Genomic DNA, 17,931 nt, shown 5'->3' with positions numbered 1-17,931 from the left:
CCGTTTTTCCGTTGTACACTCTAGGTGTTTATTAGCTCTTGATAATATTGCATTTATCGCTGACTACTTTTTTACATGAAAATATCTATTGACTCGTGTAGGTTCACCAACCATGTTGTGCGTAAAATGCATGAAATAAAATGGGGAAAGTCGAAATTCTGTGACCAACCATGTTGTGCATAAAATGCAGGGAAAAAAATGGAAAAAATGGAATTCGCTGACCAATGCAAACAATGCAGTCATGTAGCCTAGTTTCGCTCTGTTGTTGTTCGAAGTTTGCTCTGTTGTTTCTAACTCTAAGTGTTTCTCTGTTGTTTTTAAGGTTCTGTACAGGACCTGATACATGCGCACTTTCATAACGGTCTCCACGAGCTAGCGATCTCGCTGATTCTGCGTGATGTTCTTAAAGGTCTAGATTACCTACACCATCTCGGATATGTACATAGGTGAGAGCAAAACCCTTCGTAGTAATAGGTATCCTAGTTTCTGATTTGTTTTCAAGTATTTAGTCTATCCATTGCTATTTCATGTGTTGTCATGGACAGTAGTGTACTAGTGTGCATTAAACTGATAAAGTTCGTAGATGTAACATTTTTAACAAGTTTTAGTGTTTATTGAAGCCACACTCTGACGTGTATGGATCTAAATAATGGAATAATAATAGTAATAATATCAGGAGTAAGATAATATAGGATTACCTATATTATCTTACTCCTGATAATAATAATATGAATACTATATATCGATGATGTGATCTGTAATAGTATACATGGGTTTGTGATAATGGACAATGTGGTGAAACTAAGAATGTGTTGCTAAATATATCTGTGATATTGCATGTACACTACTATGTATGTGTATGTATATGTATGTGTGTGCTCGATAGTATGTGTGATTGTTGGTGTTCTTTGTCTTGTGATTGCAGAAGTATTAAAGCTAGTCACATTTTGATATCGCTGAATGGAAAAGCCTGTTTGACAGGACTACGATCCTCCATTAGCATGATACGACACGGCGTGCGCTTAAAACGCATCCACGACTTCCCTAGGTCACAGATCGAAACCAATATGTATTGGTTGAGTTCGCAAATATTAAGTCAGGTAAAAACTGCTAAAACAATTCCAAGTTACTTCATTATCGAATAGAATATTCTCACACGCAAAGAAGGGTATACATTATATATACAAGTATTGCGTGTAGTTATACATTTGTTAATTTCATTGAGATAATTATGTGATCTAACGTGTAATTTATACAGATTCCCGTGACCAAAGAGCAATTTAAAATTGTACGTTTGTATGATTTGCATCACAGGGTGGTGTGTTATAAACATAAATGCATTTTGCCCATGTGGTAAAAAGGCATAAGCACTCTGTAAAAATTTCCTACTGTTCTTTGAACTGTAATTAGTGTTTTAACACATTTAGTCTTCATGTTCACATCTAGAATTTTGCATCATCTCTGGATGCATTTATATCAATTATTCTAGTATCTGTTGGTTTCATCATAATGTGTATATTTCTATTTGAACGTACATTAATAGAATTTGGAAGGCTATGGACCAAAGTCTGACATGTACAGTCTTGGAATTACTGCTTGTGAAATGGGCAATGGTTGTGTACCATTTCAAGACATGGCTCCTTCCCAGGTACATCTAGTGAACTGTAATAACAGATCTTTGACCGATCACACATAAAACTCGTTATACATCTGACTCAACAGGCTGTTTAATAAAAGATTTGTCTCAACATATGGTTTTCTATAGGTAATCCGTTTATTCTATTTAAATGTATGATAGAGAGATCTTTCAAGACGGCACGAACGAGTGAATTGTGGCGCATTTCATGTACAATTTTATTTGCAGGAGTTGGTCACATAAAATATGTATAATTAAATTTCAGATGCTTCTAGAGAAGTCTAATGGCACAATGCCACGACTGCTCGACTCAACGACAGTTGATGCAAGCATGTTACAGGATAAAGAGCAGGCTGTAGAGGCTGACTCAATTCCCAATCTAGGTAAATTTCAGATTAAGTTAATAAAATTTCTTTATAATATTAGGAGGAAGATTATAAAATTTCTTTATAATATTAGGAGGAAAACTCATTTTCTGAAACACCTGTCCACCTACCTACATACTTATGGTAAAAAATATTTTTACTCTTGTGCAGCTGGGTTGTGTTAAGGACTATTTACACGATGCGTCCTAGACGTACGTCTAGGACGTACACCGTGTATGACAATGCAAACGCAATGTCGGAAGAAATTAGAACATCCGTCTTGTGCATCCGATATCGCAAGGGTCATACATTTGCATTGTCATACACGGCGCGTTTTGCACGTACGTCCTATACGTACGTCTAGGACGCATTGTGTAAATAGGCCTTTAATCTATCAGTTTCTGCATGCATGCATGTGTGCGTGCGTGAGTTTAGATATATAAGTGTTCTGGGATTATTAAAGTCATATTTGTTGGCAGCAGAAAATGATGCTGGTCCGTCAGGAGCTGATAAAGGCTCGTTCGACTCGCTGTCTTCTGATCAGGCTGCTTATAAAAGGACGTTTTCGTGCATGTTTCACCAGTTTGTTGAAGCCTGCCTTCATAGAAACCCATCATTAAGGTAGAGTATCAACAAACTCGACCATACCACAGGAACTTGATTGTCTTTGTATGGTAGCCATGTTGAGTACTAGATTTTTTCGATTCTGGTTCTTCAGACGATATTTCGTTACTTGGTTTAAGTTATTTTTAACTCTAATCTTCCACTTATAATCATTTACATGTTATTGGCATTCACATACCTTTTTTTATTTTCTAGTTAATTTTATTCTTATGATTAATGCATAAATATACATGTGCTAGCAAATTTTTATATTCAAACATTTTATTTTATTATAATGAATTGTACATTGAAAGTATAACATCAGGAGTGAATAATAGAGAGGGGTGTGACAGGCTCGAAACACAAGAAATTCAACATTTCCATGCCCATATTTACCTATGATTGATTACGTGAAATCCAATAAAAATGACATCAGAACTAGCGCTGAACATCCAACTTAGCCTCACACTTTACTGTGTATCGATAACTCTTATTATGTAGTTATGGCTTCGAACATCAGACGTGGTTTCACTAATAAATACCGCTAAGTGTCGATCATTCGCAACGTGTAATGCCAACAAGAGGCAGCTTTCTCTGAGATGCCTGTTGCCGGGGTTCGGTGGGGATTTGCAACTAGCAACCAGCTCCGAACGCTGGATCTAACCCACGGCACGGCTAGTACAGATACAGATTTCAGAACTTTTTGAGATATCCTGTTGACAGACAAACCAACAAACAAACCATCAAACCAACAATCAAACTAACAGGGGCGAAAACATAACCTCCTTGGTGGAGGTAACAACACCGATACGGTCGCCAAGGCTGGCTGAGAAAAGAAAAGAAATAGTCATAGACCACAGTTGCGCTGAGCATGCCAGTGGCAGTGCCCGTCACAGGCACTTGGGACAGAGTCGGTAAAAACTGAAACTAATATGATCGCGGCACATTCACAAAAAACACCCGTTTATTACACTTCCACTAGAGTTGTGTCACTGTATATCGACTTGCTTTCACAAAAACTAGCCGCTTCCGCCACTCGCCGTTGCTGCGGGTGTGCGGGGGTCGCTAATACACTGATATATATAGTAATACCCGCCGAACCCCGCCAACAGATATGAAAGCTGCCTCTTGTTAGCTTACAGGTTGCGAATGATCGACACTTAGCGGTATTTATTAGTGAAACCACGTCTGACGTTCGAAGCTAAAACTACATAATAAGAAGAGGTATCGATACACAGTAAAGTGTGAGGACAAGTTGGATATTCAGCGCTAGTTCTGATGTAATTTTTATGGTTTTCACGTAATCAATCATAGGTAAATGTGGGGATGGAAATGTTGAATTTCTTGTGTTTCGAGCTTGTCATACTCCTCTCTATTATTCACTCCTGATAACGTCATATATGCAGTTATTTGATGTATTATATTAACCTTTTATAATATTAGAGGTGATTTATATGTCACTTATGGTTTGTTACCATTGTACACTTGTGTATTCTTCAATCTTCACAAATGATGAATAGATTGGTTGATTTTATTACAGGCCAACTGCAGCTCAGTTGTTTCATCATGCATTTATAAAACAAGTTCGAAAACTACCAGTGGGATTGCCAGTTCTCTTGTCACCAGTTAAACCTCTCAAGGATGCAGACCCATTTCCAAATGGTAAGCTTAGAATATGGCATTTCTGCATTTGCTAGTTCAAACACAACTGATATAATTATAGAGAAACTGCCATACGCCCATCACTAGTTAAATAGGCCTTTAATCTATCAGTTTCTGCATGCATGCATGTGTGCGTGCGTGAGTTTAGATATATAAGTGTTCTGGGATTATTAAAGTCATATTTGTTGGCAGCAGAAAATGATGCTGGTCCATCAGGAGCTGATAAAGGCTCGTTCGACTCGCTGTCTTCTGATCAGGCTGCTTATAAAAGGACGTTTTCGTGCATGTTTCACCAGTTTGTTGAAGCCTGCCTTCATAGAAACCCATCATTAAGGTAGAGTATCAACAAACTCGACCATACCACAGGAACTTGACTGTCTTTGTATGGTATCCATGTTGAGTACTAGATTTTTCGATTCTGATTCTTCAGACAATATTTCGTTACTTGGTTTAAGTTATTTTTTAACTCTAATCTTCCACTTATAATCATTTACATGTTATTGGCATTCACATACCTTTTTTTATTTTTTAGTTAATTTTATTCTTATGATTTATGCGTAAATAAACGTGCTAGCAAATTTTTATATTCAAACATTTTATTTTATTATAATGAATTGTACATTGAAAGTATAACATCAGGAGTGAATAATAGAGAGGGGTATGACAGGCTCGAAACACAAGAAATTCAACATTTCCATGCCCATATTTACCTATGGTTGATTACGTGAAATCCAATAAAAATGACATCAGAACTAGCGCTGAACATCCAACTTGGCCTCACACTTTACTGTGTATCGATAACTCTTATTATGTAGTTATGGCTTCGAACATCAGACGTGGTTTCTCTAATAAATACCGCTAAGTGTCGATCATTCGCAACGTGTAATGCCAACAAGAGGCAGCTTTCTCTGAGATGCCTGTTGCTGGGGTTCGGTGGGGATTTGCAACTCGCAACCAGCTCCGAACGCTGGATCTAACCCACGGCACGGCTAGTACAGATACAGATTTCAGAACTTTTTGAGATATCCTGTTGACAGACAAACCAACAAACAAACCATCAAACCAACAATCAAACTAACAGGGGCGAAAACATAACCTCCTTGGTGGAGGTAACAACACCGATACGGTCGCCAAGGCTGGCTGAGAAAAGAAAAGAAATAGTCATAGACCACAGTTACGCTGAGCATGTCAGTGGCAGTGCCCGCCACAGGCACTTGGGACAGAGTCGGTAAAAACTGAAACTAATATGATCGCGGCACATTCACAAAAAACACCCGTTTATTACACTTCCACTAGAGTTGTGTCACTGTATATCGACTTGCTTTCACAAAAACTATCCGCTTCCGCCACTCGCCGTTGCCGCGGTCATGCAGGGGTCGCAAATACACTGATATATATAGTAATACCTGCCGAACCCCGCCAACAGATATGAAAGCTGCCTCTTGTTAGCTTACAGGTTGCGAATGATCGACACTTAGCGGTATTTATTAGTGAAACCACGTCTGATGTTCGAAGCTAAAACTACATAATAAGAAGAGGTATCAATACACAGTAAAGTGTGAGGACAAGTTGGATATTCAGCGCTAGTTCTGATGTAATTTTTATGGATTTCACGTAATCAATCGTAGGTAAATGTGGGGATGGAAATGTTGAATTTCTTGTGTTTCGAGCTTGTCATATTCCTCTCTATTATTCACTCCTGATAACATCATATATGCAGTTATTTGATGTATTATATTAACCTTTTATAATATTAGAGGTGATTTATATGTCACTTATGGTTTGTTACCATTGTACACTTGTGTATTCTTCAATCTTCACAAATCATGAATAGATTGGTTGATTTTATTACAGGCCAACTGCAGCTCAGTTGTTTCATCATGCATTTATAAAACAAGTTCGAAAACTACCAGTGGGATTGCCAGTTCTCTTGTCACCAGTTAAACCTCTCAAGGATGCAGACCCATTTCCAAATGGTAAGCTTAGAATATGGCATTTCTGCATTTGCTAGTTCAAACACAACTGATATATAGAGAAACTGCCATACGCCCATCACTAGTTTACGAGGTATATATAATGATATAAAATGGTATAATTATGAAAAAAGTTCCTGTTTGACGCACCCAGCTTTTAGTCGTGTTATTTCGACCTTACTCATTTAAAAATGCTTTCAGACATGTCAGGTGAGCCTGAGGTCGATGCAGTCACAGAGACAATGGAGAATTTGGAGATCGAGACGTGGGATTTCTAGTCGACAACGCGTCAGAGCCTACTTTGGGATTCGGAGCAGTGCTCTGAATCGCATTCCGACGCCGACTTAACAGTGTTCTGATGGACGAGCCAACAGACCAACACTTGTGCACAATGTTGAAGAAGAAAGTGAGATAGTGACAGAGCGAGTAAGTGGGCCTACCTTTGGTGCTGTCGTAGCTGTCGGTTTTGCTACGACTATTCGGGTTGCAGTTAGGCCTCTTTTAAAGGGTTTCAAGATAAGAGCAACATGGCTGTGATGTATTGATGGATGGTTGCAAAGGTTGGGCAGGTGCGACTGTATTAGACTATCTGCGGGAACAGAGGAGCAGGCTAAACTGCAAAGCGAGAAGATAAATGAAATTATATGTATTTAGGCTATATATCGTCAATTTTACTCTACTAGACAGTAAATGTGTTACGTGTCTACCCTCTCTCTATCACTAAGAGGGCACGTGCACGCGGTTTTTTGATAAACATTAACAAAAGAGAATACATTTCATTAATATATGAGAGGAGTATAAACTACCCTCTCGCGTTGACATTAGTCATGTATGCACAACTGCATGTAAAACACTGTCACTGTTGGTGTGGTGTGAAAGCATGAAGCTAGTCTAATAGACTGATATAGTATGATAGTGTAGATATGGCGGTAAGTGTAGTACACTGAATGCTAACATGTCACTATGCCATACTTGTTTATATTGCTTCTTGTTTACTGGATCTACTGTAAGCTGTCTGTATGCTGTGGGTAGTGACTTTTCTATAGTGAATTCCCCCATTGTAAATGTTTCCTGATTCACTTCTTCTCACCCTTTTGACTTTCTCCTTTTTCTCCTTTAGTCTACTAAAAGCTACTCTCGTCTACTAAGGAACTTCTAAGGAAGTTCACGTCCCCCCCCCCTTTCCTTAGCTCCTGTTGTTATCGGATGAAGCATGTTGAATGATAGAAACAGCTCTCAGTGAATATCAAAATGGCGTAGCAATCACGATGTCAATATAAATGGCCCCACGTCACCTTGAACTCTATTCCGTAACTCTTACGTGGCAGGTTTCTTAAAGTAGTTGAATGGTTTTAAGAATAAAAAGTGTAGGGCCATTATAGAGTTTTTGTAATGAATTTACCTAATTGTACTTTACCTGTAAAAGGCGTAATGGAACGTTGGCTTATTAATTTTATTATCATATCTGAGGCAGTTGGGTGCAGGCTGTAGTATCTCTGTGTATCTGAATAGCTCTGACCGTTAGATGACCCCAGGCATTCTAAATCTAGCCTTGCTAAGAGCTCTGCTGCTCTGTGTTGCCCCGAGTTCACGAATTTCAGAGCACATCTATGCCACACTTCATCCCTAGGTAAGACTAATTTTGTTTCCGACACAGGGCCCCTGGATGATAAAGGCGGAACTAACGAACTTACTTACTGCCTTTTATTTGCCCTTTCCGGCCTCCAACGATGAAGGTTACGGGTTTGTGAGAGGCAAAAGCTCAAATTAGAATCAAAGAATTACGAAAGCTGAGCTTTTCTATTTTGGTCAGATGACGTACGTAGCTTCGCTGACAAGTAAACGAGCAGGAAACGCTTACTAGTTCATAGAGCTTGATATAAGGAGATAAAGCAAACCTACAAAGATAAACGCTAGTGTAATGTGTGCAGATAGTATTAGATAAATGGGGCCAACTTACATTTCGTGCTGATGTTGGTACGTGGTCGTTTGTAGTGTTTGACCCTCTGCACAGTTGCAATTTAACTGTGAACTGGCAATGTCACTCGAGCTTGTAGATTCATTTGCATCCCTGTTACTTGGTTATTGGTAAACTGGAAAAATGTTTTCACTGATTAGTGAAATTTCTCTGCTATGTCGGAATTGAAAAAAGACTGCAGAACAATTAATCTAAAACTCATTATTGCAAACTTTGGCTTCTCAATCGTTACACAGATCGCAACCCTTTCCACTGTACCTTACTTATACTAACCCCTCTTTCTCTGCTTCTCACTTTTTCTTGTCTTTTTTTACTAATTTTCTTCAATATTTATATCCTAACGTTTTTTTTGTAGTCCGTGTCTGGCTGACATGTAAATGTGTAAAGAAGTGACCCTACAGGTTGGTTGGACTGATTTATTGTTTTTCCTGCGTTATTTACCAACCTCCTTTTCTTTTTGGCGTATAACTTTCTTTGGCCGACGGATGTCACGAATGTATAGTCGACTAGTCGTAATATTGCTGTATATATAAAACTTCTGCACGTCTAACCAATGATGCTGGGTGTCAGGTAATAGGGTAGAAAATATACGTAAAAGATTAGATTTATGGTGGACGGAGATATGCTTACGTGAGCGCGTGGTACTGTATCACACAATAATATTTTCAAAATAGGTCAAGGAAAAACTTGTGCAGATGGGATGCACAGGCGGCCGACTCCGTTTTCGTGTGCTAGCGGCAGCTGTACATATAGCAGTTTTTTTTTATGATGACCCGCAGCAGAGCCTTATTTTGCTAGTCGTTATTCGTTTGAATTTTTGTAGTATGCGGAAAAAAATTGGCGCTAAGACGTTGCAGTACTAAGAAACAGACGTTTCCACTATGTGGGTGAATTGATTTTCCGTTTGATTTACATGGACGGTATCAGATAGTCTCGCGTGGTCTCACGTTCGATTATATTGATCAATTTGAACTACAATTAAATTACCACTTACCTGTTTGAATTATTAGATGCTCAATATAATAGTCTGCTTTTATTGCTAGCGCAATACTGTTTTACTCGTGTTCCACTATACCGAGCAAGATGAAATCGGGTGTTTGTTTTTATTCACGCCTGATGAAATGCTTATCAAAGATTATATTATATTGCAAGAAAACAATTATATGGCCATGCAAAATGCAGGTTTAGGAATGTCTGCATGTTACAACCTCTTTGCAGTATTTAGTGTAGTTTCTGCCTGTCAGGTGTCATTTGTAAAGTATGTTTCTATAGTACTCACCTAATGAAATTACTGTACAAAGTTCGCTTAGAATCGTTAGATTGCTGGTTCTATCATTACTGTTTCATTACCAAGATGTTCTAGTTTCTTTAAAAATATAGTAAATTTAAGTCGTATTGTTTCTAGAAATACTGTTTCGTTTGTAGAATGATTTCCGTGCATTATTATTTTGCCTAGTATTTGCATAAGAAAAGCATCATACTGCATGAGTGTGATTTGCGATTTATCGTACAAAACTTATATATAATGTAAGAGGTGAGCAACACTGATGATCAATCTCGTTGACACGTTTGTGATGCATTTGTCTTCCTATTTAAAGCATATATTCATCATCATGCAAAGAATTTCCTTTGTGAATTCCGCCGTGCCTTCTGAAATTCCTGCCAAGAACCCAATGCTGTGTTGTGAATTGATCTAGCTCAAGACGGCTCTTTTTGCTGGAGGTTTGCACTATTTTTGACCTTTTGGAAACAACTAAATATAGAGCAAAACAATGTGTACTAATATTGCAATAGCCTGTCAGGAAAATGCTAAATTACAAAAAGCACACTCAAACACCATGAAAACTACAATAGAAAAACTTGTTTTAACACTCCCATATCATTATATTCTACACCAGTTTGAAATGTTTAGTGCTTGTACAACTACGTAAATAATATAATATTCAAAACCCCCCATTTAATCAAACTTCTTCCAAAGGCTAAAAAACATCTACAGTGAATGACTGACTATTAAGTCATCCAGGGGTTTTCACCCGTAAAATTAAAGTATACATGCAAGAGTACATACAGGTACATACACTGCCCTTCTGCATAGATCTTAAAACGCAATTTGCCCATTGCAGTAAATGTACTTGTGCCTGCTACAGTATACATGCATTAGCTATGCATAGCAACAAATTAAACAGTAGAAATTTCTAAATCACTTCATAAGTTCACGAGAACTATGAGAATTGATTATATAGATCTAGTTTACACTAAACATTTTATATCACAACAGCAGCACAGAATTATTACACATGACAATCTGCTAAAAAAACTTCTGTAAATTTCCAAACGAGACGTGAACAACAAGCGAACGTTTGCAGCGTTGCTCGTTAGAGGTTGCAGAGTGCAAATCGTCAACACTACTGCCATGCGGGTTAAGAAAGGGTTGAACAGACGCTTTACTATACAATTTGTGCGTCCGTTGTAACATTGTGATAAGACGTCAGGACTTGACACTGGTGTGACCGTTAGCAACCATCTTAGTACTCTGGACGCGGGTTCTCCTCCTCCATCTTAGTACTCTGGACGCGGGTTCTCCTCCTCCATCTTAGTACTCTGGACGCGGGTTCTCCTCCTTCTCGTATTCGCGAGTCTTGAAGAACTGGGTGAAGCACACAAATGTATTATTATTAGTCAGCATTTAACAGAAATCATGCTGGCTTGCTACTATGCTAGCGCGGGTGGGTGCTTACAAAACTCTCATACATCATTCAATTTTTATTTACAATTATTACATCTATTTTTAGGCATACAGCCACTTGCCATCATGAAAGGGTAGTAGGTGAATGATTAAACCATTGGGAAATATGAGAAATTATTCATGGGGAAATTCGAAGATTTATTAGAAATGTTACTTTCTGTGGACCAACAAAATGGTATTTCCAAACTGCGGTCAGAAACCATTCCCTATCAGCTGATAACGCCATCGTACTCTAGTGTTGGAGTAAGTGTAAGTGACATCCGCAGTTCTGTTGCAAACACTATATGCAGGTATATAGGAAATATCTTTGACTTTGAGAATCCATTTTTAGTTGGTAAGACTTTACAAATCTCTAGCAGAGTTAGAGGTAGCTTAATTATACCTTGTACTGATATCTGGCATTAATCTTCTCCCAAGGGTATGGGTTATTCTTCCTGTCCCAGCTGTAGAAATGTGCAGGACATACATAAGTCATTATGATCAAAATTAAAATATAGCATCGTATAGTTTTTTAATAATTTTCGTTTACCTCTTTTATAGCCTAAAACATAGTTACATTAACGTTTGCCGTGTTCTAAAAATGGGATTTGTAGCAAGTATTATATATAGCATTGAATAGTTACATCACACAATTAATACATACAATATTGAACAGCATATGAAAATTACAGCGAACTGGAATTTACTACACAGCAATAATCTATAAGTTATAACACGATGCAAATGTTAGCCAAGGCAAATCAATTGTTAAAAGAACACTACTACTTTACTACACGGAAAACTAAATCGGTCATGTATCGATTAGCAAACATATTATATATATATATATATATGTAGCATTTCCTAATCATTAAATTGTGTTGATGTCCCATTAAAAATTAACCTACCTTCCTTCAAATGCCCATATTTAGACATTTCCACTTGCTTTATGGATTACTAACAGCATATGCTATACGGGGACAATATATTTCTCGTGTGTTAATGCATTTTTACGCGTGTACCTCCTCTGCACACATACGTATGACGACAAACGCTTACCTGACTTCAGGTGATTTTACAGCAAGTCGAATCAGATAGCCACCCGCTAGACAGACGCCCCCTAAGAGACATGCGTGTAAAACGACTAGCTGCAATATAGAACAACCATCTTGCCAGTTACAAATGTGCATCCGGAAAGATACGCAACACTAGATGTGCGCAAAGTGTAGTACGATGGGTTAAATTTAAAAGCATGACGTTCTTAGTTTGAGAGGGAGGTGAGAGTCGCGAAGGTATTTGGATGCAATCATTTGTCGCCGCAAGACTGTTGCCAACTGCTCGTAACCCTAGAACACAATGAAAGCACACAACCTTTCACCAATGTCGCACCCACGCAGTTATGACCAATTCGAAGAAACGATTGTTCAACTATAGTCAATAAACAAATCACCATCACCTTACACCAACACCTACACACTAACACCTAGTCCAGGATCCAAAAATTGACACAACCATACAAAGATACGGATGCGTAAAATAGACCAAGTTGTTGACAAGTAAGCAGAAAAAACTTATACAGTGGCACCACCTGACAAAAACTAGCCAAGCAAGCTCACAAGCAATACATTATCGAAGCTGCATATGACATATGTATGACTATGAGTCCCCGGACCACATCTTGAGGCATTGATGATCTACAGAATATGGAGATCATGTGGACCTAGTCCTAGACACATAATGGTAGGGGCACACGAGCGTATTTTATCGCCCGATCGCGGCGAATTTTAAAATCGCTCGAAAAATTCGCCCGTGTGCCCGTTCACGTCGACGCCGATTTTAATCGCCCGTCAAAATGTTAGATATTTTCGGCCGATTATTTACGCCGGCGATTATTTACTGGCAAATTCGCTCGTGTGCCCGTGTCCGGCGTATTTTGTCGAGCGTTCGATTTTTTTAAACCAATCGGACGTGTTGTTGATATCATGTGATGCATCATGTGATCATGTGATTCCGTCGAGTGGCGTACGCGTACGCTCTCAAATTCGCTACGTGTGCCCCTTCGTGATCGGGCGTATAAATTCGCTGGCGATTTTAATCGCCGCGATCGGGCGATAAAATACGCTCGTGCCCCCAGCTTTAGAAACACCCAACACCTGACTCACAACAGAACTGACTTGCACACCTATGTAACCAGCTTGCACGATACGACAAATAAACACTTGATTTATAACATATGAGAAGATTCCATGTATATAAACTATAAATATAATATGATATGATAGGATATGATAACATATATGATATGATATTGATAAAATAACATGACTTTGAACAGGTATAACCAATTCTAAAATTTCGAAAAAAAACAACGTAAAATGCATAAAAAAATACGTGGTAGTCCTGCAATCATAAACCTACGTACCATTAACGACATGTAAATAACCCCTGTGAATATCGAAACCAATTAAGATCTAACTGTAAAGCCAATTATTAAGAATGAGGTAAATGAGTGGCTAGTGCAAAACTATAACTAACTAGACAGAGGGCACTCACGGCGAGTGCATACCTCCGCCAGCATGTAACATGTATGTGCTCGCTGATGGCGGCTGCTGACTGACTCGCCTGCTGCTGCCTCGCCGCTCACTGGTGGCTGCTGCTGACTTGCCACTCGCTGACTCGCCGCGCTATCGATCGCGCCGCCCGCTCTCTGACTCTAGTTTAAGTTTTAGTTGCAGTTTCTAGTAGTTCTAGCTTGTAGTAGTAGAATCGCTGAAATACTGATTGTTGCGCGCAAGCGAGCGAGCTGCTACTGACTCGACGCCCCAAGGCGAGCTGGTGCTGAATCGATCGCTGCTGGCTCGCTGCTGGCTACACACACACACGAACACACACATGAACACATCACACGAGAGGCATCACATTACCTCCCTGCAATTCCGTTGCACGTAGGTAATAAGAATAAGATGCTAGTACGTGTGGTTTTGTGGTATCAATACATGAGTGTGTGTGCGTGCGTGCGTGTTACTGCATGTGTACGTACGTATGTGCATGTAGTAGTTAGTATTTGTAATGTAATTAACATTTCTGCTATTGTTTCGATTGCTACGACTACTATTACTGCTACCATTTGCTACTACTACTACTAACTACTATTTATTACTAATAGTACTACTACTACTACTACTACTACTACTACTACTACTACTACTACTACTACTACTACTACTGCTACTACTACTACTACTACTACTACTGTACCACCTTGAGCATTCAATGATGTACACCTTTAGTTTATATAGCTGTCAACATTACCTAAATATAAGGCTAAATGAGGACAATTTCAGAAACAATGGAGACCCAAAGTTGGCAGCCAAAAGACTTAGACTGGGTACACATTAACAGCTATAACTGCATGGCCAGAGACTAATTTGGGATGTGCAGCAAATCACAACACTCACTAGTACAGACGACACAAAACAGATTCCAACAGCTGATGTGATAGGTAGAGTGCACACGAAAGAATAGAGCACATAATCACAAGGGATGTGAATTTTTTCCTCAATCAAGACCACAGCAATTATACAATGTATTGGAAGTCTTAGTATTCTCACAAAACGTGGCGGTTATAGATGGGTTACCTTAGTGACTGATCTAGTATGATTAGCGTATGATCGCATAGAGAGAAAGTTGGCTGTTACGTACATTTGGAACCCACTAGACAGAAGGATACAAATCCATTGTATAAATTGAAGAGGTAGCTGCTCTGTACAGGGCTTTTAACATGGCAGTTATGGCAAGGGAATTTTAATGACTGCTATAACCGCTAACACAGGATTGACTATCTGTAAGTAAACTATCAAAACAATGAAGGGTATGACATAACAAAACTTCCTCCTACCTTTCAAGCATTGATTAACTACAAACTTACCGCAACTATTTGCCACACTGTAAATGAACCTGTGCCAAAACAAATGTGCACTACTCCAAAAATCAATGTCTGCCAGGCAGGCTGGCATGCAGCTACATCTATAAACTACTACCTACCTTACTTCTGGGCTTTTAACAGCTAGCCTGTATAGATAAGCACCAGCCAATATACAGCCAAATCCAACACTAGCAAAAAGAGGCATCAACTACAATACAACGTGAAAAATTGATTAGTATTCATTCCAAACCAGTCAAATTAATTCGTGCAAACTAATGTTAATATATATTTATAATAACAAATATAACAGAACCCTGAAACTTGCATTCACATGCTTGAGGCACTATTCAAAACAAGTAACCAGAAAACCAAGTAAGTAAAGCATAACGTGCTACTAGTGCCTATATTTTACATATTTGAATCATGCAAATGGAAACAAGAGGAGGAAGGGATTTTATATGTTGTAATGTTTTTGGCATGCATTGTAACAACTAACAAGTTTTTGGAAATTATATTTTGAAATGTTAGAAAACATTAAGCCATGCGTGGTAGATAAACATCTCAAATTAAAACCAAATCCAAACCATGTAATTACTCAGCCATAAAATATCAATATAAATTTTTTATAACTCATCACATTAGGAAGTAAAGGAACGGAACAGGGATTAGCATAGATGCATAAATTCTACATCATTAACCTTACCAGGTACGAGAATCACCGACTCAGCTGTATGCACCAGCGATTTCTTAACGAAGGCAGGAACTAAACGAGGATAATGGAGAAGTGAAAGGAACAGACCTGATGTCAGGGCGGGTGGCAAGGCGGAAGACGTAGAATGCAGCCCAGCCGACACCGATTCCAGTGCAGATAAACAACGGGATTAACTGGCAGGAAAGGCAGAAAAGGGAAGGACATTCAAAATAGACTTCATGGATTTTTTATGTATGAAACTTGTAGGTGTAGCTACATGTCATGTAGGTTGACATCTGCGTTAGTGATAATTCATATATTCAACTTTAAAATGTGTAAATGTCATAAATAGTGGCCTATTTATAAATATTCTAACATCCATGAAAAATCCATGAATTTTCTAACCTGGATTATAGTATTTATACTATTATATAGCTATAAGTTGAGTATAACACATTGATGAAATCAAATGTGTTACCTATACAATAGTTGCAGTCCACCGAAGACTCACTATGACATGGCCATATTAGCAACTGGACAGAATTTAGCTACGCATGTCGCTCCATTACACAGTACAGAGCTAGTGCCATTAAAATATTTCTTGTTAGAAGATTACAAAATAGATCTAAAATGTCCTTTACCATCTAATAATAGTCAATACTTCAAATCACTATATAACAAATGTGCATGACTACAATATGCAACTTGCAAGACAAGCATCAAACATAATAACAGTCACTCACTAATACATGCTGTATCTAGTATCTATTATAGGGACACACTACTACTAGTATAGTCAAAAATAGTGGAAAATAGTAGCCTTATTAAAAGTTATCTAATGAATTCATCCAAAAAGAAAATGGCTATATTCTGTGCTACTGTCCAGTTCAGCGCTTTCATCAGTAAGCCTTGTGAAATGTAATTGTTGGTGGAGAAACTGATACAATTTTTTAAGATATTTGATTTGATCTTGCAGGATCATAGTTCACAAATAAACTATTGGGGGCATTTATGCTGGATACTTAAAATGTTTTTCACAAATATTCAAAATGCTATGCATTCGTTATGTACCTGTATTTGACAACATCTTTAATGATTTCATAATTCATAAGGCTTTTATAGAATTTGTATTTATTAAAAATCCCCAGTCTATTTTTGGATGAACACTAGGGTAAAATTTGATTGAAACTCTATATAATACATTCACAATTCACATTGCACTTAAAAATTAAGATTATTTAGTCGACAGCAGTCTAGGAATGCAGCTCCATGCCTGAAAATAATTCCAACCAAGTTAGTCTATCGTGCACGAAGAATGCTACCATGGTGTAGTAACATGCAACTAGCAGAAAAAAACACACAAACATAATGCTGCTGTTACAATTATCCTGGGTACTGGAACTCACGAAACTTCCGGACTTTTTACTGCTAATCGTGCCAGGTATACACCAGACAATGCGACTCCAAATCCCAAACATACAAACAGTGGTATCAACTGGAAAAAAATATAATATGAAATTAGTACGTTCCCGAGGCAATAGTGGCCATGACATATGCCAAGAAATAAGCAGTACTTATCACACATGTGAATGTGATGCAAAACTCGAGTAGTTCTACCCAAACGTGAGGTAACTATAACATCACAACAGTTTCTATAAAACAGCAACAGTAATGAGTGATGTCATAAGCCTATTAAAAAGTACAATCATAATAACTTTCCTAAAATTATAGTTCATTGCTACGCATTTCCTTTATCAATGTTGGTCAGAAAAAGTATCAAATATTTTGATGTTTTTATTTAAAAAGCTAACATTTTAAAACAAACTTTGATCTCTTAGGCATTTCCAAGTTCCATATATATATATGTTGCCTACAACTTACAAGTAGGGGCCTACAACAATTGACAATCTTTTTAATGTCCAACCTACTTCCGCAGCGAAACATTATGCAGCCCATTGCGGGGGTCCCAAACAAGCAGTCATTGATCCAAAATTACACATGATCTGATATAATAGGCCTGTACTGTACATGTATTTGTATCTAAATTACATGCAATAAAGAATAATAATATATTAATAATATTATAATAATAATAAGAAATTATATATCATTAATTAAATATAAGAGAAAAATAGTAATTCACACCGATTATTATTACACAGATTTTAATTTCGTATGCTACATGCGTCGGTTTTACTGACTAGTGTATCCGTTGAGATCACCGAGTGTTTATCACCGATCATAATTTGTTTTATTGAAATTGCTGAGACATTACAGTTGTGGAGTCACGTTCGTATGCCTTCACTTGCCGCGGGCTAGGGAAAATGCAAACATAAAGTGGTGGCACGCATATAGATGTCTATTTTCGCTGCA

General features: G+C 38.0%; 2 protein-coding genes across 7 annotated transcripts in view; one reads left to right on the top strand and one right to left on the bottom strand.

Annotated features, from left to right (window-relative positions):
- Window positions 1–9,781, top strand: part of LOC106821492 (STE20-related kinase adapter protein alpha-like) — a 16,559-nt gene extending 6,778 nt beyond the window's left edge. For 3 of the 6 annotated variants that reach the window (XM_014826328.1, XM_014826323.1, XM_014826324.1), the window contains 7 exons: window positions 323–446; window positions 926–1,100; window positions 1,544–1,648; window positions 1,902–2,019; window positions 4,459–4,600; window positions 6,121–6,242; window positions 6,441–9,781. In XM_014826328.1, coding sequence (XP_014681814.1) covers window positions 323–446; window positions 926–1,100; window positions 1,544–1,648; window positions 1,902–2,019; window positions 4,459–4,600; window positions 6,121–6,242; window positions 6,441–6,517 — 863 coding nt within the window. In that variant the 3' untranslated portion in view covers window positions 6,518–9,781. Of the gene's footprint in view, window positions 1–322; window positions 447–925; window positions 1,101–1,543; window positions 1,649–1,901; window positions 2,020–2,480; window positions 2,623–4,144; window positions 4,267–4,458; window positions 4,601–6,120; window positions 6,243–6,440 lie in introns of all 6 variants that reach the window. The other 3 variants (XM_014826326.1, XM_014826327.1, XM_014826325.1) reach the window with 3 other exon arrangements.
- Window positions 9,782–10,077: 296 nt separating this feature from the next.
- Window positions 10,078–17,931, bottom strand: part of LOC106821493 (cytochrome c oxidase subunit NDUFA4-like) — a 15,380-nt gene continuing 7,526 nt past the window's right edge. Inside the window, exons 2-4 of the mRNA XM_014826329.1 lie at window positions 14,987–15,075; window positions 11,346–11,406; window positions 10,078–10,864 (exon numbers count right to left, since the gene is read on the bottom strand). Of these exons, the coding sequence (XP_014681815.1) occupies window positions 10,811–10,864; window positions 11,346–11,406; window positions 14,987–15,075 (204 nt within the window). The 3' untranslated portion in view covers window positions 10,078–10,810. The remainder of the gene's footprint in view (window positions 10,865–11,345; window positions 11,407–14,986; window positions 15,076–17,931) is intronic.

This window comes from Priapulus caudatus, unplaced genomic scaffold (assembly GCF_000485595.1).
Source record: "Priapulus caudatus unplaced genomic scaffold, Priapulus_caudatus-5.0.1 Scaffold75, whole genome shotgun sequence".
Taxonomy (NCBI): domain Eukaryota; kingdom Metazoa; phylum Priapulida; class Priapulimorpha; order Priapulimorphida; family Priapulidae; genus Priapulus; species Priapulus caudatus.
The sequence above is the reverse complement of the archived record's forward strand: the minus strand, read 5'-3'. Positions and strand labels throughout refer to the sequence as shown.